Source organism: Passer montanus, unplaced genomic scaffold (assembly GCF_014805655.1).
Source record: "Passer montanus isolate IOZ18808 unplaced genomic scaffold, ASM1480565v1 scaffold74, whole genome shotgun sequence".
Classification (NCBI taxonomy): domain Eukaryota; kingdom Metazoa; phylum Chordata; class Aves; order Passeriformes; family Passeridae; genus Passer; species Passer montanus.
The window spans coordinates 1,997,294-2,018,679 of NW_024372592.1; the positions used below are offsets into that span (position 1 = coordinate 1,997,294).

At 39.1% G+C, this 21,386-nt stretch overlaps 1 protein-coding gene across 2 annotated transcripts in view; it reads left to right on the forward strand.

Moving 5' to 3' along the window:
- Positions 1 to 21,386, forward strand: part of CELF2 (CUGBP Elav-like family member 2) — a 547,089-nt gene that overhangs the window by 219,687 nt on the left and 306,016 nt on the right. For both annotated transcript variants that reach the window (XM_039730885.1, XM_039730881.1), the window contains exon 2: positions 19,374 to 19,409. Coding sequence is in view for 1 of the 2 variants with exons in the window: in XM_039730881.1 (XP_039586815.1) it covers positions 19,374 to 19,409 (36 nt within the window). In the remaining variant the exon portion in view is untranslated. The remainder of the gene's footprint in view (positions 1 to 19,373; positions 19,410 to 21,386) is intronic.

Consider the following 21,386-nt stretch of genomic DNA (forward strand, 5'->3'; position numbering starts at 1 on the left):
CACAGGAGACTGGTGAAGGCATGATCTGGTTTTGTTTATTTCTTCAATTCCTAATCTTTGGATAAAAATCTTTGTTTATTTTCAGGGAAATAATAGCGAAAAGAAAGATCCACGGCTTGTTAAAAAAATAAGAAGTGTAAAGGTATTAATCCTTCATGTATGTAAACTCAACTCGAAAAACAAATTGGATAAAAATCTTTGTTTGTTTTCAGGGAAATAATAGCGAAAAGATCTACAGATTGTTAAAAAAATAAGAAGTGTAAAGGTATTAATCCTTCATGTATGTAAACTCAACTCGAAAAACAAACCCAAGCCAAGGAAATATTTAAGTCTGAAGTCTATGGCTTTGCTTTTTTTGTTGTTGTTCTCCACTTGTGGCTGCCATTGTGTGGGATGGTGCCTGTTTGGAGGTGTTAATCTATACATAATGAAATTTCAGAGAACACACGTACTATATCTGTAGTGCTCCAACTGTTCTTTGAGATCCCTGTGAATGCATCTCACATAATAACCAAAGAAAACAGTGGAAAGCCTGTGATTAGAAACCTAACAAGTAGAGCTTATTTAGTGATAGCTAAAAAAGCTACAATTCACATGTGCTGGCTTGCTTTATACAGCTCAACAAGACAGATCTGGGCTTTTATTGTTGTAGAAAACACTTTAAAACAGAGTACAGGAATTTATGATTTCCATGTCTCACTTTGAAAATCGATCTTTCTCCAATGCTTTTCTTTTTTCTGGTGAAAGTTTTTTTTTGAAGGATCAAACTCTGTTATATTTGCTGGTTTCATGTTTTTTTCTCCACCCTAAGTCAGTGATGGGGGAACCTTTCTGATAAACAGCACTGAAAGATTCAAAACATTAACAGCACACCTAATACCCGTGCTGAGTCCTTATAAAAGAGTCATACATAAAATTACTGCCTGTTCCTTATGTACCAGCTCCATATTTAGCCTTGTCTTCTGGGATTTTGTGTGTTTGTCACTTGCTGAATAGAAAGGAGGGTGCCGTCTATGTCAAAAGATCTTCTATCTGAGCAGTCTGTGACACACAGACATGAAGTAAGGAGTAATTGAAGCACCAATTTGTTACAGCTGAATACTGTAATATATTGTGCATAATATATATTATATATGCATTATATAATATTGTGCATATGTATTATAATATACTTTGTGTACTAGGTTGTCATGTATATTCCAGGTTCACTGCTGACACAGTTTGGGGAAAAACTGGGCTTTATGAAACAGCCCTGATGTACTGAAAAAGTTTTGTGAAACGGATGAAATACTTGTGTTTGAATTTTATTGATTGATGGTAGGGGAGGTGAAATAGGAAACTGTATTTCTGGAGGCAAGTGTATGAAGACAGATCAGAATTGCCAGAATAAAGCAAGCTGGGGAAGAGGAACATGATGTAAAAGGCGAGTGAAAAAGAAAGGAGGTGACTGTGAACTGAGTACTGGGAGTAAACCAGACTAACAAAGCTCCAAAAATAGAAGAAAATTAAAAAGGCACATTGTTGGAAGTAAAACAAGGAAGGGCCAGTGAGACTTCTGTCAGGAAAAGATGTGGAAGTATGGAGGTAAACCTCAGCAGTGGAAGGGAAAAAGCAAGAACAGTCCACTTTCTGGGCTCTGGGGGATTTTGTGGGTTTGATTTTTTTCTTTTTTATTAAAAAAGATGAGCAAAATCTCATGGATATTGATAATATCAGAGTATGAGGGGAGAACTTCAATAGCTGACAGATGATAATGTAGCTGTCACTATTGTGCATATGGGGAGATGTCTCTGAAATTTTAAAAAGTTATTCTAATTTCTAGTCCTCTCTATTTAAAATATGAGGTTTAGAAGTCTTACGGCCTTCATGTTGCTGTGGGGCGTGGATTTGGTGTTAATTCGAGGCATGTTATGTGTGAGAGTCACCACCAAGAACTTCCTGGGGTTCCCTCAGATGTGTCTCCTGCAGTCCTGGAAAGACCTGGCCCTGTTTCCCTTATGAGATGTGACGAGATCGTAGCCTGGGGTGGGAATGGCTTCTGCAAAGAGCTCCACAGAACCGGGGAAGAGGACAGATTGGGGTCGGGCTGACAAGATTTAAGTTGACACACATTTTGTGAAATGAAAAGGTCATGTTTCAATGAAAAAGGAGTGGGGGTTTTGTTTGTGGGATTTGTCTTCCGGCTCAAATTTCACTGATGGCAATCTGGCCCACAAACACAAGGGAACGCAGCCAGGCCTGGGATATCAGGGCTTTATTAAGGATTTCAGGTGGTTGCAACTCATTCATCTGACATGTCCCCATTGCTCAAATAGGCCAGTGCACTCCACACCTCCCACACCCTTTTTATATGAGGAGCGTCGCCTATGGCTTCATAAACTAATAATATCTAAGAAAGCTTTGCACCTCTCAGCAGGATGGCAGAACTGCTCTGATTCCCCTCCTTCTTGAAAAATTGAGCTGGGGGGAAATGTCCTTATCCTTTTGTGTCTACTATAAAATTTTAAACCTAAACAAGTAAAGACTTTAAATAGGCTAAAACTTCAATAAGGAAAATTTTTGCTTCTATTGAAACATTCCTTGTTTGGCTCTGGGTTTTTTTTTCCCTATTGAAACACTTACAGCATCACCTCAAAGCTGTAGCTGTGCTCTGTGCTGTCTGTAAATGCAACAAAAAGAGTTGCTTCTGGAACAAAGAGGCTATAATTTATATATAATACAAAGCAACTGTAGGGAGTTCTCACTAATAGAGACTCCCCATCTGGAAATAAGCTGTTGTTCAGCTGTCTGCTGTGGACAGGAGGGTTGGGCTGGAGGTTTCTGTTCTCTGCATTTGAGACTGCTTTTAAAGGACTTTTGCTGATTGTTATTTTTCCTGCTTCTCAGTACTTTTTTCTTTGGCATTGATTTGTTTAAAGCCCCGTGAGTTGCACCCAATTTCCACCTGCCAGGAAGGTGCAATGACTTAAGTTGGATCTCATACATAATAAAATCCTAATATCAGTTGGAACTACAGTACCCCTAAGGTGTTTCTATTAAGACCCTTAACTCACTGGTCTAGTTTTCTCTCATGCAGCTGGTGTGGCCACTGCAAGGACTTGGTACCAGAAAGATAAATCTTTAATTTTCCTAAACACACATGTGTTGTGATGCTATTTTTGGAACAGATGGAAACTATTCCCTCAAATAGTATTAGTGACTTAGATGACAATAAATTCTTCCACTTATACTGCAGTGCTCCTTCCTACAGGGGCAAATAAGCACTTCCATTTTTGCCTTCTTTGATCAGAACAATCAGCATGTCCACAGCATCTAAAGATGAGCATTTCCCTACTCAAGTGAATATCATAGCAGCAAATCTCCACTCCACGGGCAAATGAGTTGTGCCAGGAATTTTAATGATGGAGTAGGTTAGCCAGGTTATAATTGTCTTTAATTCGCACTTGCAGAAGCTGTAACATTTACCTGAACATGATTGGCACTGGGAGAAGGGGAAAATTATGTCGCACTTTTGAAAAAGAATCAAAGAAACAACTTCAGATCTCATATTTGAAACAGAATATCCTGCTGATTGACCACGAACATTGGTAGCAGTAGGATTTTTTTGATCCATAGAGCTGAATGATCGCTGCAAGTAGTGAACACAAAAAATTAGTTCCATGGTGGAAAGCATACACTTTTGCTTTTATTTTATCTTTTATTTTTTCTTTTTCAAGAGCATTTCAGAAGGCTCAGACCTTCTCCCTGCTGAATGCCACATTGAATCCCTGCTCTTTTGCTCCATTGTCCTCGGAAACCTGGAAAATTTTTTAACTAAGGTTATCTAAGGTTTTGTCTAGTTTAGCTATTTTTAATAACAAAAAGAAGAGGCTGTCCTTCCCTTCCCGCCCACTATTGCACCATTTTACAGTACATAATTTAATATAAATTACAGAAATATAATTTCCTTCTTGAGTAAGAAATGGGTGATTAACACCATAACTAATGCAGGTCTGCACACCAGCCCTGGCACATCTTGTGAACTTGCAAACCAAGACTGTGCTTTCTCTTCTGTTGTGTCTTGCAAACTTCCCCTCTTTCTTTGCACAAGTTCTTGCAGAAAATACCTACAGGCTTCAATTTCATCCTCGCTGCTACATTTTTTTGTTATTTTTCAGCTTCTGCAGTGAATGGCTTTTGCTGTCAGTGTTTCTGTTCTGTAGGAGGGAACTGTGGGTGGTTACAGCTGTAATGTGTGCTCCATAATCTCGAAGCATTTGTCAGAAAATTTCCCGTGTGCTCTGCTTCAATTTTTAACCAGTTGAGCGGCGCATGCTGGTGCCCTGGGGTAGCCTTGCTGCTCTGGCATCACAGGCTGAGCTGCATCCCACCAACATTTGGAGCACTTGCCAATTGCAGCAGGACCCCACGAGACCCAGAGCCTTCAAAGAGAGGATGAGACGAGGGATGGGGGCTGTATTTTAGCCCAGCAATCACTGTGGGTGGGAATTGAGTAGAGAAGCTCCTGAAGATTTGATTTTGTGTTTGGTTTAATTTTTTTTCTCCCTAATCTTCTGGCCAGCCGGTCCACAACCCATATTTCTGCCGAAGCTCCTGAGGGCATATTAGAGGAGAGTGGGAGTTGTCTTTTTGGTAGCCAGCAGCAGAAGGGCCTAAGTATTGATTGGGAAATGTGTGAGAAAAGCAGAAGGCATGAACAGCAGGTGGTTTGGATGGGAAGAGGCATTTCAGATTAGGGGAGAGGAGGAAATAGACCACTGCTTGCCTTGGTTTGCATCCATCCCAGCATTTGAGAGCATGTGGATGTTATGTCCTCATGTTAACAGTCTCCACAAACACTTTTTTTTTAAATTTTCTTGTTGTGATGTGGTATTTGCCATAGGTTTCCTTAACACTGTTGTTATAGAGACGTTTCTCCTCTCCCTGTGCCAGCTATTAAGAGCCATCATGTGCAATGGCATTTGAGTTTATTCTTCTCCTGGCATTAGCAGAGAACTTTCTTCTCTTTGTAAATGTTGAAATGTTTTGCAGCTTAGATATAAATATAGCAAAATCATATTGCTTCAGTTCCAGCATCTGGTAGGATCACTTTAATATATAATTGAGTAAAAATTAGAATTTAAACAGCAATTTTGTCACTATTTTGTTACATTAAAACCAAAAAATTCCAACTTTTTTTTTAGTCATGATATGGATAAACAAATATCTTCTTTCTTTTAAACTAAAAATAGATATACATTCAGTCTCTTTTTCTCAAATTGCTTGCAATTTATATTAGCAGTGGCTTCAAGATTTGAAGTGTGGATCTGCCTATTGAACAGTCTGTGGATTAATGGATAGAGGATCATGGGTTTTGTCAGGGAGACAGGCATGAAACCCTGGTTTCCTCTTGTTTACTATAATGGGAGTTCACTTTTGATAATCTGGTAAAGAGATGAATGCCAGATGAAATGGGTGTGTCTCCCTGTGTACAGAGATGTTCCTGCAACACTGGGTGTGCATCAGGGACAAAGGTGCCAGTGCTCAACACTCCTAAAATCCAGTATTCAACCCCTCTCTTGAGAAAGTGCACGGCAGATTTGTGGTGGGTTTAAAAACTGAAAGAGAGGATCTATTTATTCTCTCTTCTTTTACTTCCCCTACTTTTTCTTTCTTTCTCATTTCTTTCCACTCCCTTGATTTTCGGGGGAGCCTTTGCACCCAAAGACCTTTGCAAATCTCTCTCAGGTTTTGTCTCTCCAAGTCTGGTCTCATTTTCAGTGCAGAAGTTTTGTTCAAGCCCAGTAATAGGCACTAATATGTGTTCAGGAGAGGAGGCTGCATGGAAGTAGTTTGGGAGTTCTTTTGTGAACTAATTATAAATTTAGTATCTTGGTCTAACCTTCTGAACAAAGACTGTCAGGCATCTATATTCCCTTTTGCACAGTAATTCAAGCCTTTAAATTCTCTGCTTATATTAAATCAGTCGATGAAACTTCTGTGATTCTCTGCAAGGAAGCATTTGTTTATACATATAGAGGGAACCTGCAGTGCTGGGGAAGGGAAATGACTCTCTTTTAGTCTCAGAGCTCCTCATTCAGTAAATTCCTCTTTGCAAGGGCGAAATATTTTCACTAGTCCTGGTTTGCAATTTGAATTTTTATGTGAAAGTAGTATGACAATTTTTTGGGAAAATAACTGAGCCTTATCTAATTTAATTTTTTTTTCTTCTGGTGACTTAAGACTGAAGTCATACACGGGAGATTTGTAGCTCTGTCTGGAAATTAATGTCATTAGCTCCTGCTTCTACTGCAGCTAGTTTGATGGAGGATCTTGGTAAACAATGTCTGTGGCAGAGGTGTGTGCTGTAGCTGGAAACCTGTTACATCTGTTAAAAACATGTAAAAGGTGGGCCCTGCTGCAAGTTTCATCTAAAGTTTATCAAAGCAGATAATGTGGGCAAAGGATGGGTAAGCCACTGCAGGCTTCCCAATTGCAGTGATTTAGATTACATTGTTCTACATTACATTAATCTACACAAAGGCATCCCCCTTTGGAAGAGATGGCCAGTAGAAAAAGAAAGCTTAACATCACTTGGTGGTTGCAGTTTGCTATCTTTGCATCACAACACTTATTTTGCAGTGTTCGGAAAAGACGTGTTACAGAGTGAGAGAATTTTACATGCCATATCTTCATTTAAAAGCTGTGGCACGCATTAAATTTAATTACTCTCCTTCTATGGCTTAAATTGAGGGCAGCTTCAAAAATGAGGGTGGCTTCTATTAAACTTAATTACTTTTCCCTGCAGTCTGCATGGTTAGTAATCACGGGAAGATTCTAAACAAAGATACAGTAGAGAGATTCTTTTATGAGAATAGGGCTGGAAAGTAGCCTATAAAGTATAGAGAGGTGCCAAATATCTTTTATATTCAGCTTTAAATTATTATTATTATAGTCAGCTAGCACAATAATAACAATAATAATGTTTCGGCATGATTAAGAAGGTATTGCTGGGGAAGGGGTGTTAGATGCATTTGGTCTTTCAATGTTTAAGCAATGAATTCCTCAATTTCTTCAAGTTCTTTTGCAGATTTACGGGGTGAAAAAAGGTTAATAATAGAATTTTTTTACAATGTGTTCTATTGACTATAGATGGCAGATCTGACAGTTAGAATGAAAATTGTTCCAGAAGAAACTAATTATTTGAGATGTTATAGGGATGCATAATTATATTCACCTTTTTTTTTAAAAAAAAAAGGTGGGGGGGAGTTTTATTACAACTGTGCTTTTTAAAGAACAAGTGGAGAAATAAAAGTAGTAATTGTTCTTAATTATAGCTAACTGTAATTGCACATGACTTCAATATGCAGCACATCAGCAGCAGATTAAGAGATCCTGGCATATGTGCAGTGTGCAGAGCAACTTTGAGCAGAGGTGCAGTTTTATGAGTATAGTTAAGTATAATTTAGGTCTCCTACTTCGAATTCCATCCGTGTTGATTTTATTTTATTTTTACAGCTATTATGGCAAGATAATTGTCAGCTGGAAAGTGCTGCAGCAATGATTTGTCTGTTACAAAGGAGTCAAAAACCTTCAAAAGGAAAACTTGTTTTCTTTTACACTAGTGATGTGGTGGGACCAGGGGAGACTTTCCCAAATGCCCTTGTGTATCTCCTGATGCAGATAGATGGTTAGAGGGATTTTTTTTCTTAAGCATCTCAATATAAGCAGTACCGAGCTCCCAAGGATTCTGCAGCATGGCTGGAAATCTTTGTTAGCAATCTATCCACAAGTTTTTTTTAGATTCAAACCCCTTGAAAATGTAAGCCATGAGTCTGTAGAAAATGTGAAAATGCTGCTTTGAACAAAATCCAGAAATGTGAGTGCCTAGAGGTAGACTCTGATTTCTTCTCTTGCACCTGATTTACAGCCTCACCTCCTTCTTTCAGCTGAGTGCACGCAGCTCCTGCTTTTGAGTGCAGCCTCGCCTGTAAAACATCAAGCTGTCATTATACAGCGAACTAAAGAGGGAGTACAGATGCTTAAAGGAAGCTGCTGGGCTTCAAAACTACTGGCTGCATTTCCTGCTCCAAAACAGATCATTACTGAAGGAGCAGGGGTCAGTGTGCACCACGTTATCGATGAACTTGTTCATGGTCTTGTGATGATAATTTCTGCATCTCCTTAGTATGTCAGATGCTTTCAGCCTTTGTCTTGATGTGCCAGGGTGCTCTCCCATGTTCCCAACCTGTGTTAAGCTGTTCCTTTTACCCAGAAATAAATAAATCCCATCTGTTGCTGAATGCCTTCTTTCCAAAACAAAGTTTTGCAAAATGTTTCAGTCTTGGGCCAGTAGCAGAGTTAGTTTAGCCTAACACTTGGTGGACCAGAAGGCAGCTTTTGAACTGCTGAGACAGGGCTGGTTTTTAGCCCTGCTTGCTGCCACAAACCATAGCCCCAGTCGTAAGAAGTTGTGCTTCTCATTTTTTTTGTCTTTGTAATTTGGGAAAAGTGTGGATACCTACCCCGAATCAGCAGAGAAGGCTCTCTGAAAGAACTGTATGGTTTTAATGAAAAGGATTTCACCAAGATGGACAATAATGCACAAGAAGTGAGTGGCAGATATATTCAAGAGTGAAAAGAAATTGGGTGGAATCACTTCACAGCAAAAAGAAAAGATAAATTGATGGCTGGGTACACAAGCAAACATGCTGTGGTGTAAGTGTAATAGAAATTAAACTCATTCCTGCAGGTAGCAATAAGAAATCAAAACTTGTTGTTTTACTGTGTGAAGAATTTCGTGATAACTGGCATGGTCTAAATAAATCATTCACTTCAAATGGCAGCACTGTAGCAAAAATGTATCTATTATGGAGCTGCTAATAAGCAAATGCAAGCAGTATTTCTTGACAGCAGTCTGCGATTGTTTTTTAATAAATCTGTGTTAAGTAGGAAAGGAATAAAAGCTGACACCCAAATAGAAATCCACTTTGGCTCCTGTTTCCTCACTCCACATATAGACAGATTCATTGACCCAGATCAGAAATTCTTGAAGGATAATTCTGGTTAGTAGAAGCCAACATGGAATCAAATGTGTATACATTTGTGTATGTGTTCCCAGAAAAGCTAATGATACCATTGCAAATGCTGAACATGTTCCCCACTCCTCTTTGTTAAAACAGTGTTGCTTATGCTCTGCAATAAACTATTATTTCTGTGCTATTTCTGTAATTACATTTAATAATCATCTCTCACAGTCCAATAGTATCAAACGTAGGAGTCTTTTCAACAAACTATGATAAATAGCTCCTTGCCGAACTGTTGTACTTGAGGAATCTTTATGGCTCTCTTTGTAAGATTTGTCATTTTCTTAATGCAGCTTCAAAAAGCTCCTGAGCTTTGTTATGGACCGTCACTGTATTTTTCCCTTCCCCCTCTGCCTGCGAGTGTAGCTGGGTAAATGAAGCTTAATGTGCCATTTCCAAGCACTGTGACACTCCTCCAGGGCTGGTTACATTTACCATTGCTAAAGTCTAAATAAGTGAGTTTTAATGAGCAGGAATGGTTGCTAATAGCCGATTCAGGTACTTAGTAGTCCATGTTATTTAACTGTGGTAGAATTACAGAACATAAATGGTCTGATGATTAATAGATGAACCTGCTACATATTGCAGTCTAATAGTTTTTGCCATTAAAGAACTATCTTAACATCTTTGGGTTTGGATGTGGCTGGGGAGAAAAGGGCTTGCTTGTAGATTTATATCACGGGTAACTTGCACTTTAAAACACTTTATATCGTAATTTCACAACACCATGGCTATATTGTTCAGTAATATTATTTATGAACTTGTTAGAGAACAATGGCACTTGTATAGTTCCATTTCCTAAGGTGGACAGCTCGGCAGATTTATTCTCTCTGGTTAGGGTTGTCAAAAATAAACTCTACCCATCCTTTTAAGGTCAGAAATAAGACAGGGAGTTAGATCTTAATCTCTTTTCTTTTCCTCTCCCATTAATTTTGGGCAGTGGTAGATGCACCAATAAGAACAATAGTTGACTGTTTTGTTTTTAACATTTCTGATTTGTGGGAGGACAGGTGGCAAGAGGGGAAAAAAGTGGAAAAAAATAACAGATGAACATCAAATGAGCAAGTATGAAGAAATAATAGCATCCAACATCTGTTGCAGTTTGTGCTGAGATACTCCAGAAGATACCACAGTATTTATGGAAATAGTATGAGGACTGTTTTGAACTGCAGCTAATGGGACACAGACTCCTGGCTGGCAGGCCTGTACAAAGTCCTTTCTTCATTTTTCCTATTCCATCCCATGTTTCAACCTGGCATCATTTTATTTTAGATTACAAGGAGGAGATGTCAGGACAGAAAGGAGCTAAGAAGCAAATTTACCCTTGATTAACAGCTGCAAAAAGAAACTAACCATTTTAAGCTGGTGCATGAAAACAGATTTGTGGAATTTTCAGTGGGGTTGTTGTTTTTGGGGAGGTTTCTTTCTATTAGTCGTGGGGGTTTTTTAAAATTTGTTTTGTTTTGTCTCTGTTTTTTCCCCTGGTAGTTGCCAATGCCATTCCTATATTTCTGCATACTGAACTGGGCAAACAATACCATCCCCTTCCTAACTTAGGCTGGTTCTCCCAAGGTACCGATACTTAGCATCTCACTTTGTTCTAGAAGTCCTTCCTTCACAAAACTTCAGAGATCCCCAAATGCCCATCTCAGCCCAGTCTGCATTGGCTAAGAAAATGAGTGACTATTTGAATACATAATAGCTGAAGTATCCAAGTTGTTTAGCTTCAGTAAAGTATTTTGAGACTAGGATGAGATGTCATTTCCAAGCTTGGCATTTCTTGGCAGAGAATCAAGTTACTTCTCTGAAATAAGTTTAAATAAAGCCTCCAAACTTTTTGAGTGGCTTGAAGTTTGTGTATATTAGTGAAAACATCTGACATCAGGGAACACTAGAGTTTTGAACTGTTGACATTGTAAGATTTGTGAGGGGAAAATGGGCAAGAAGAGTGAGGTGTGGGCATTTAAAAGAAAACAGTCTTTTTCTTTTTGGCATTCATCACTGAAGACATCAACATTTGACCCAACCAATGGCTCATCATAAAGACATTTGTGTGAATTGTACACATAAATGGGCCTCTCACCCTACACAAGTATGACAAAGTCTTAAATATCTGAAGATACTTACTGAAGCTCTGTACAACAGGTCAGAAACTAAGGAATTAATCTAGGGTACTACCGTCCATAGAACTTGAATAATTTCTATGTCTTTTTGTATATGTCTCATGCAACCTTGTGAATGTATGACTTCTTGGGTTGCTCAGCCAGCAGAAGAGAAGGCTCCCTGCTGCCCAGAGCATCTTCCAGTACCAGAAAGGATTTACAAGGAAGAGAAAGAGGGACTCTTCACCGGGGAGTGGCTGTGACAGAAGACTTAACAGATTTAAACTGAGGAGGGTAGCTTTATATCAGATATTAGGAAGAAATTCTTCCCTATGAGGGTGGTGAGGCCCTGGCACAGGTTGCCCAGAGAAGCTGTGGTTGCCCATCCCTGAAAGTGCTCAAGGCCAGGTTAAATGGGGCTTTGAGCAACCTGGTCTAGTGGAAGGTTCCCTGCCCATGGGATGACCTTCCAGCCCAAACCATTTTATGGCTCCAGAATTCTTCTGTACAATTAGCACATGACCCAGAATTCTCCTGCAGTTCTATATCTGTACTGCTAAGTTTGACCCAAAGTTCCTGCTGAGACTTTGGGTGTGATTCCCCTCCTTTCCTTGGTGCAGTGAGAAGAGATGGTGGTAAAGTATCACTGCACCAGTGGCAGGGTAGCACAAGCCACAGGTCAGTCAAAGACCAAACGTGTAAGATTTTCTACCCTGGGAGATTACAGCAGGTTCAATGAGCATATGGGGAGGAACATCTGCTCTGTTTTGGAAGAGCTCTCTTTGCATTTTAGAGAGAGACAGAGGGTATTTTCCTCCTGCTGAGCTCCCTGAGGCAGTTGCCTGTGCATCACTTCTTTCTCTTCCTGTACTAACAGGGTGAGGGTGTTGGAGTCAGTACCATGGTGGATTCTCCCCCATGTTCTTCCTGCTGCTTGCTGTGTCCTGGAAAGACAAATCCTGTACCCACAGTGCTTTCTTTCTTCATTTCCAAGCTTTCCAAGCTTTCTTAACTTTCAAAATGCTCCACTTGCCTGAGAAAACACATAGCAACAGCCACATCCACAAAGGCAGGGTCTGACCTTGGAGCAAAGCACCAGAGTGGGATCTTCATTTCCTCTCCATGCCCTGGCATTTCTCCCTGATGACCCTGGCTGAATTGCATCCCATCCGTGCCCTCATTACCAGCCTCTGAAATGGACACTGCTGTGTTTCTCCCACCTATTAATTTCTGTCTTACTCTTTAATAGCACAGCAAAAGATGTATGACTGAGGTTTCATGTGATGTCCTTGGTGGGTTGTTAGATAAGGGGCCAAAATCTTAGTTGGGAGTGGTGGTTAAATTGAAAGGAGTGAGAATTTGGCCTGAATTATGCTTTGACTTGTAAGTTATAATATTGCTGTCTTCAAAGATGTTTGGGTTCAGGGTAAATCAAAGCTTAAGTTTTTATAAAATATATAAAGTAGTCACAATGATGAGGGCAGGTTTTTGGGTTATTATTTGTACACAGGATGTACACTGGAATTTAACATTTTTTGTGGCAGGTGGTTATCACTGACTACATAGAGATTTCTTTCCTCATACCTAAGGAGGAATAAAAAAAAAATCCGAAATAACAAATTTAGAATACTGAGAAATGAGGCTTTTAAAAATAATCATGGGAGAAAACAACAAGCATGTTTGTTCATGTCCTTTCTCTCAGTCAGCTAATCTTGCAGAATGTCACATTGCATAGAAATAGATTTTTACATATGAACTTGTTACATCACTTCCTAAAAAAAGAGTATTTAGCTTGTACTTAAATAGCACATTCAGAGACTGTTTATGCAGAATTTCTGCTGCAAAAGTGTGATCCTTGTTAGGTAGCTAAGCTCAGTGTGAGGATATGGCATTGTATTTATTTGCTTCTTACTGTGTGAAAGATAAAATACTTACAGAAGTATCAGTTTGAAATCTTGATAGTTTTGAATAGTTTAGGGTTTTAAAAGATTAAATTGCTTTTGACCATTTTGATGCTTGGTTGGCATAGGGAACAATTCTACCAAAAAATGTGTAAAGAGCATGTGATATAGAAAAAACAGTCTTCTTTGAAATCTATTAAATTAATCATAGCAAAACTGAATCCAAAATTTAAACCCGATATTTTATCCAAATGTAGCCAGTTTATGTTGCTGCACGCTAACAAATCTGAGAAACCATCCAATTTAAGACCAGTGAAATATCTTGTGTCTCACAATGGTATTTCAATACACACTATTAATTCTTCCAAGTCAAGGCAGACGCAGTCCCCAATGTGATTTTAGGAAGAGCAGAGACAACAATGTGTCTTTGGAGGTGCCATTTTTCACCTGGAATGTAAAATCAATGTCCTGACCATTTGTGGTCATTAAAAATCCCACTGCACCATTCTGCAAGAGTAGAGGCATTGACTCCCAAGTCTTGGTGAAACTCCAAGAAAGTAATTATATTCCTCCTGATACAACCTTCTTTTAAAGCTAATTTAAAGTTCCTCTTCAGCTGTTCTCCCCTGCTTTGAGTGGAAAATCCTTCTTATCCCTTTGTAAACTTTTCTTTAGTTCTGCTTTATATGAACAATTAGTGGCTGTCTTTTCTCACATTGTTGATGCATGTCTAGGAGCAGAGAATGTGTCTGGATCCTACAATTAAAAAAGCTTTATTGGTGGTCTGGTTGAGGGGTGTTGTTCAACAACAAACTTTAGAGCCTTTTCCACCCCAATTTTCTTGTGTTGCTCAGTCAGTGGTGCAGTGTCAGTGAACAGGCAGAGCCAGGAAAAAATGGTCAAAACCATCAGGTAAATTGTCTGTTCTGGCAAGTCTGATTTTCCCCTGGACCAAAGCAAAGAACAACTTATGGTTATGAAATATTTGGAAATATTTCAAGGTAAAACTTCCTAGTTATCAACATTATTGTAATTTGTTATATACATCAGCACGCTTGGCATTATCCAGTTATGCCCAGTGGATATTCCTGGAAAATAAACCTATAACTTTTCAAGTGATCATCCAAAATATGTCATTTTTCTTCAACATGTGCTTTTTTCTGTTTATAAATACATCCCATCCAGTAAGATCAATGCTTGTGTCAGTGGTAGGACTCTGCTTAGTGAAGGGTTGAATGTTTCATCCAAATCCAAAATACCAGCTTAACCCATTGGAGTTTTTTGTGCTTTAAGGAAAATGAGCACAAGTAATGGAAGTTACTGCTTCTGTACTTCCCAGTGAATCAAAGGGATGATGTTCACCCATCCTGGAGAGGAGAGGACCTTTTAACCCTCCTTCTTGAAATGTTGACTGCTGGTTCTGATGCCTAAAACCAAGACCTCAGGGTTAGGACACCTCTCTTTCCAAACCGGAAGAATCCCTTATTTTGCATCCTGGGGCTTTTCTGCATGCATTTGAGCTGCATTTGTGTTAGCACACCATGCAGATCCCTTCTCCAGCCTCACCCTTGTCCTCATGTGCCTTGTGTGCCGTAGGCGGGCTTAATCCTCTCCCCGAAGTGTGAGATGGAAGAAGGAAGAACGGTAACACGATTGCAGGAATGTGTTGTTGCCTTTTTTTGCATCTTCCCCAGCACCCTGACAGATTGCTTAGCTAGAATCCATATGCTTTCCTTTTCAGAACAAAAGTTGTTCTCTGTGGAGACCTAAAGCTTCCAAATCACTAAGGGTCATGATCCTGCAGAACTAAAAGAAGACTTACAAATGTAGTCTTGACTTGTATGGTCTGAACTCAGTACTTGCTCAGGTTACTGGCATGCATTTAGCCCAGATGACCTCAGCTGCCCTTTAAAACCTGCCCTGACTCTTGTGCCTCAGTTTACCTTGCTGCAGAAACACAGCAAAAATCATCAAATGGTTTGGGTTGGGAGGGAGCTAAAAGATCATCTCATTCCAAGCCTCCTGCCACAGGCAGGGACACCTTCCATTAGACCAAGTTGCTCCAAGCCCCATCCAGTCTGGCCTTGCCACACTTCCAGGGATGGGACAGCCACAGCTTCTCTGGGCAAACTGCAAAATGTTGAGTTGCAAACTTCAGAGCTGTTTTGTACCAAATCCTGCATGTAGGTGGGTAACAACAGCTGCCAGTCAGCCTCAGAGAGCAGAGTACCATATGATTGCTCAGTGAACAAAACATTTAATATAAACACAACACTTTCCAGATATTATGAAGAGTTTTTCTGAACAACTCTTTTTAAACAGAACTATTAGGCAGTAAAGTCTGTTTGCTGATCTTTATGCAGATCTTCCCACTTCCACTTCACTGTAAGGTTTTGACTAAAATATTTATACTTTTCTGCTTTGGTATACATCCTACTCCAATCCTACAGGCAGGATTTCTCAGCCTGTAGAGAGAAATGACAAAATGCGTGTGTGGTGCTTGCTCACCCACACTGGCTCTCTGGGCTTTGGGAAGAGCTACATGGTCCTCTCGAGAGTGCAGAGCTCCTGCAGTAGGACAAACCTCCTCACAGGTCTCAGAAGCAATTTGTAACTTTGCTTCTTTGGAGGTCCCCAAGGGAGGGTGCAATATCTTGGGGTGCAGACCTCCCACCCAGCACCCTCCTGGTTTCAACAGCACCTATATTCATATGTACAGATCGTGTTGTCCCAAATCTGTCCTTTGCAGCTGAACACAAAATGCTTAGAAATGGTACATGACCTTCCTGGAAATGCTGCCCTGCTCTTCCATAACGCCACCTTGCTCATCACAGCTTTGCCAGGGTCTTCAGCCAGGTCCTCTCCTTGCCTTAGCACTGTTGAGCATCAGCTCATCTCATTGGCATTGGGGCTGATTTCAATGGAATTCAGGGCAGCTCTGACAAAGAATTCAGGTTTCCATCCTCACTCTTTTTCAAGGTCATCCTTTCATATCTCTGGCAGAATGTAAAAATACATGATCTTATATTCATTCCCCCTTTGAGTATTATCTTCTTGTTTTCATCCAATATTTTTTTGCTTCCTGTAGATACAGTAAATTGTGAGTTATATTTATTGTGTGTGTCATTGGGGAGTACTAGGGGTCTGAAAATTGGTTGTGCAGGTCTAGTTTCAGTTTCTTGAATGACTACAGCATGAGTATCTATTATCTTTAAACAAACTTTAAGGGTTTTCTTGATGAGTAATTTGCTCCAAAAGATTTTCTTTTTTAAACTCCCATGAAATATATTTATAGAGTGGTGTTTCAATTCCTGATATTTATAGGAGCACTTACCATGGACATTAACTATCTCCAGCAGTCCATGTATCATTTATTTTCAATGGCATGGTGGGGATAATTGTGTTTGCTTTCTGGGAAATAATATTTTTAGTTTCATAATCTAACGTGGGGTTAATTTGTTTTTATGGTAGAAGTGTTTACTGAGTTGATGAGAAGCAGTGAAATCTTTGGATAGTTAGGAACTAATCAGACTTTTATTGTGACTTTGAGTTTTATTTGAGTTGGTTCTGTATTTCAAAACCCATTACCTTACATATTTTTGCTCAAAAATGGAATTTGATCTGATCAAATGTGAAATTTACAACAAAATTAATTATATTAAAAATGTATGTTAAGGACCTGCAGTGTCTTTAACATTCTGATCACATTCAGATTTTTTTACCACTGCATCGACTATTTAATAATTGTTTCCACAATGCTAACATCCTTTGCAGAGACAGTTATTTAACAAGAATTAAAATCTTTAGAAATTTAGATGCACCAATCAGTCACTGCGTTGCTCAGAAACTGAGAGTGTGGTTCCAGTTTAACACCCTCTTTTAATCCTACATGATTCTGCTTTTTGATGCTTCCTGCAGCACCCACCCATGATCTTGGTTGTCTTTTTAAGCTGAATGAGCAACTGTTATTTTATAAAATGTGCTGCCATACCCTAAAGCAATAAGGTTTGTGCCATTCTGTTATTGGAACAGTAATGGGTAGCTAAAGGCTACGGAGCCCCTTTGGAAGAAGAAACAAAGAGATGCCCAGATCCAGGTTATTTCCTTAAAAAAAAAATTCAATGAAAAGAGGTGATGTCTGGGATAAACAGTGGAAGGAGGAAATGTCCTGACTGTTGGAACCATTTAGTGATTTGGTTCTTTGGTAGGTTAGAAAAAAATATATTAATTCTTTGAAGTGTATAAGTCATGAGTAGGGCGTGGAAAATAGGGTGGTGTGATACCAATGTGCAGTAGTTTAATGAAAATAAAATGCCTAAAATGTATAGCTGTATCAAATAACCCCATAGAAATGGAGTCTATGTTGCTCTACTCTAATTTCGTTTTCTTATCTTTTTACATCTGCTTGCTCTTTCTCCTGGCTCTCACCTTTGATGTCATTTACACCATGGACTTTGTTCATCACAGACACCTGCTAAATATGCACCTGTCTGCCTTAGCTGGAGTAGGAACTGGTTTTTTCTGAGGGGCCTTAAATATCTGCTGGACTGTTGCTGAATGGTGCATGCAAGAAAAGGATGTGAGCCATTATTTATTTCTTGCCTAATCTTCTTTGCAACCACTGAACACAGTTCTGATCTGTGCCTTTTGAAGCAAAGCACTGGGAGGTTTAAGGCAACCTTCTGTGCCCAGTAAACTGCACAGCTTGGAGACAGAGACTCTGAAAATGCAAAGCTGTGTGTGTTCAGAGGGACCATTTCATTTGCTCTGACACTGTAATGGAGGCTGCAACTGTCTGTGTAACCATTAAGGGAAAAAGGGTGTTACTGTGGGATGTCCAATAAATTTTAAAAAGTATAATTAAAAAAAATTAGACCCTCATAGCTGCTCATATTTCATGGAGTGCTAAAAAATGCTAGAAAGATCTAAAAAGATCTCCTGAAGAGGAGCTCTGAATTATTGTGGTTTTAATGTATTAACTCTGTAGTTGCCCCATCAAGTGACTTCAAAACATGGGGAAACTCTAGAAGAGCCTTCAAAACTTTATTTCTTTATTGTTTTTCCTTTGGATTCATAAATAAATTAGCCTTTGGGGTTCAATGTGTATATATAAGGTTCATACTCTTAAAACAAAAATATAGAGGGCTGTTTCACTACAAAGAGATCACTAAGTCAATAGTTTTGGAAATTGCTTAGGCAAGGAAGATTTTGGGACCTATCTTAATTACTACCACCTCCCCTTACAAAAAAAGATTCCCCTCCAACTGTAAAAGTGGATGGAAGGATTTTCTCTGCTGTAAATAATAAGAAAATATTATGTTGAGAATTGTTCCATACCCTAAGTTCCATCTACAGATGTGAAATATTGCAGTTTCTATCTCAGCTGAAGCAAACAGGGTATGAACTAACCAGGTACCTTTCATGCAGAAAATCTATATATTGGATATAAATTTTGTAACTGGATAAGAAGACTGTGCAATGAGATAGGCATCTGGTCAAGTCTCAGACAATGAAGCCTCTTATGCCTTCTTGCTGTTTTATTGTCCTGTGTATGAGAGAGAAATGAGAAATGGAGCTATCCAGCTATTTTCCTGATTCTTGGATAAGGTCTAGGCAAATTTACTGGGGAGGGAAGCAAGGACATGCAGTGGTGATAAATCTGTGATGTATTTTAAGGCCTGTGTACATAAGTAATGATAATGTATTTAATTGTACCTTAATGTGACGTACCACTACATTAGCCCACTTTCACTGTCTTGCACTCAGTTTCCCTCAAACAAATTGCACACCCACAAAAGTGTTTCAGACAAGTAAATTGGATGGAAAGTCACACATTTGGAAAATAGCTGTTGTTTAGGACCAGCATAAGAAGATTTAACATTAACATGGTATTTTCTCAGTGCACAACCTGATTGTAGAACTGTCTAATGCCTTGCTTTTGCTGCAGCACTGAAATAAAAGGGAACATTTTCCACTGGAAAATTGGCCCAGTGCTACGTTTTGTCTATGTAAGATCATGCAGTGCTGGCATTTGAAATAGTGATAATTTTATGCTTTAAAAAATGAGTAATTGTACCACGGAGAACTCGATTCTGATAGATCCTTAGATCACACTCCATCATCTGCTTTTTCACATTCTTTTGTATATGATCAGGGGGGCACCGCATCCGCCAGTGACGCGTTTGCGTACGGAGCTGTGGCTGTGTGTCTGCACTCCTATAAAACACAAGCACTACAAAAGCATCTTTAAAATTTTATAGCTGTTTAAAACACAAACTAAGTTTCCCTCCCTTTGTGTCTTTCAGAGAGACTGCCACAGAGTTATCTGGAACATTACCAAGGTAAGCAAGTTGCTCTAAACTGCATCTGTGTGTCAATGTCTGGAAGGTGCTGAAAGAAGCACGACCTTTGGAGGCAGAACATGATCCTTTTCCTGGGGAAAACTGCTGGGATACTGAGAACAGGGGGTGCAGAGAGGAGAACTCTCCCTGCATGCCACAGACAGACGAATGACACTGAAATACTGGCACAGCCAAGCCCACACAGCTTAAAGCGACGGGTTGAAGTTGCTTTGAGGCTCAGCACAGTCGTGCACCTGATGAGAAAAATCCCAGCTGTGGCTTCCTTCCAGCTGTGCAATTATACCCGTGGCAGGTGGTTTGGCTTGTGCTTTACATCTCACCTGAGGGATGAGAGGAGGGAAACTTGGAGGTAGGAGGAAAAAAAAAGCTGTGATCTTAAGGCATTTTCATTTGGAAAGCAGGAAAGCAGCTTAGACCAAATTCTTCTATGCTGATAAAGCTGTTCATAAAATAATAGAAGTAGACAAGACTCCCAGGCTGTGATAGAGGTTTTTGAAGAGAGACCTGTCTACATATTGTCAGAGAATGCAATAAAATGCTGTAATCATGCAGATGGAGAAAAGGGTGGAGAGAAGGGAAACAAAAAAGTCTGATATGGTAATCTGTCAGCAATGCCTGGTGAGTTAAAAAAAGATGCTCTCAGCCCTCTTGTACCTTCTGCCACTGGTTTTGCACTCTGAGGTGCAAGGGGTTTTAGTGGGGTTATGCTTTTGGGGGGTTTTGCTATCCTCTGATTAAAGCAGTGTTCTAGTTCAAACAACATATAATATAAAAAGAATATTTCAACAGGAAGAACAGTTTTCTTTAAGCATGATAATACATGCAAGATGCTTCTGATTCTAAGGCAGAGAAAAAATATCTATCTTTCTTTGGAGGGTGTGTGGTGTATATAGTTCACTTTTTTTATATTGATAAACTGTAAAAACATATTTTCATTTTATATGATGAATTCTTCCTGTGTAATGTATCCCTTTCTGTGTGTACAAATTAATGTGATTTATATGATTTGTTCATTTAATAGATACATATCTTTTTCTTGGCCTCCGTGGTTGTGCAAGTAAATATGCTGGTGAAATTTTGCCATGTGTTTGAAGAGCTGACCACTGATCAGACCTACCAGACACCAAAGATTTTGTTCATCTTCCTTGAAAAATAATTGCATTTCTTCATACACGCACATATATACCAAAAAAAGAAAAAAAAAATTCCAGTTTCACTGCACTTGGTGAGGTATTATAGGACTAATATACTGGAAACATGGAGTTCTTACACTGCAGAAATGAATTCCACTTCAAATTAAAGTTAAAATGAGACACATAAGTGCTTGAATAAACATCCCGTTTCGTACTTGCCATTAATGATTGTCTAAATGTGCTTTTTGAATTATTACCACAAGGCTTTACTTTCAACTGCAGTAAGATGTCACAAGTAAAATCAGATTATACCAGCAATGTGCACTAGGCATTGTAATTGTGTTATAAATATTAAACCAAATGATCTTGTCATTATTTAAAACAAATGTTTCCAGCTAGGCACAGGTTGGCTTGTCCTCCACTCTTCTCCAGGATTCACCTGTTCCTAATTTCTGTAAGCAAACAGCTCCTTGGGGTTTTTAATCTTATGTTGTGATGTAGTAATCTAATATTTTTTGTTCTTCTTTCAAACGTCAAGTGACTCATTTTGCTATTATTAATTCATAACAGTGAAATAGTCTAATTTCCCCACATCTTCTTCCACCTTCACCCTGAAACCACTTTACAACATATAAAATTTCAGGTGTTGCACCTTGAAATGACAAAATTAATAACCACTTTCCCATCATTGCTGGGATTCCCATCACTGTATTTTGTCCAGTGGGGCACAGCAATTCCCCTGTAGCACCAGAAATCCAACTCTTCTTTGTTCAAGCAAACACAATGCCTTTTCCCAGAGCAGTGATTACTCTTGAATATATTT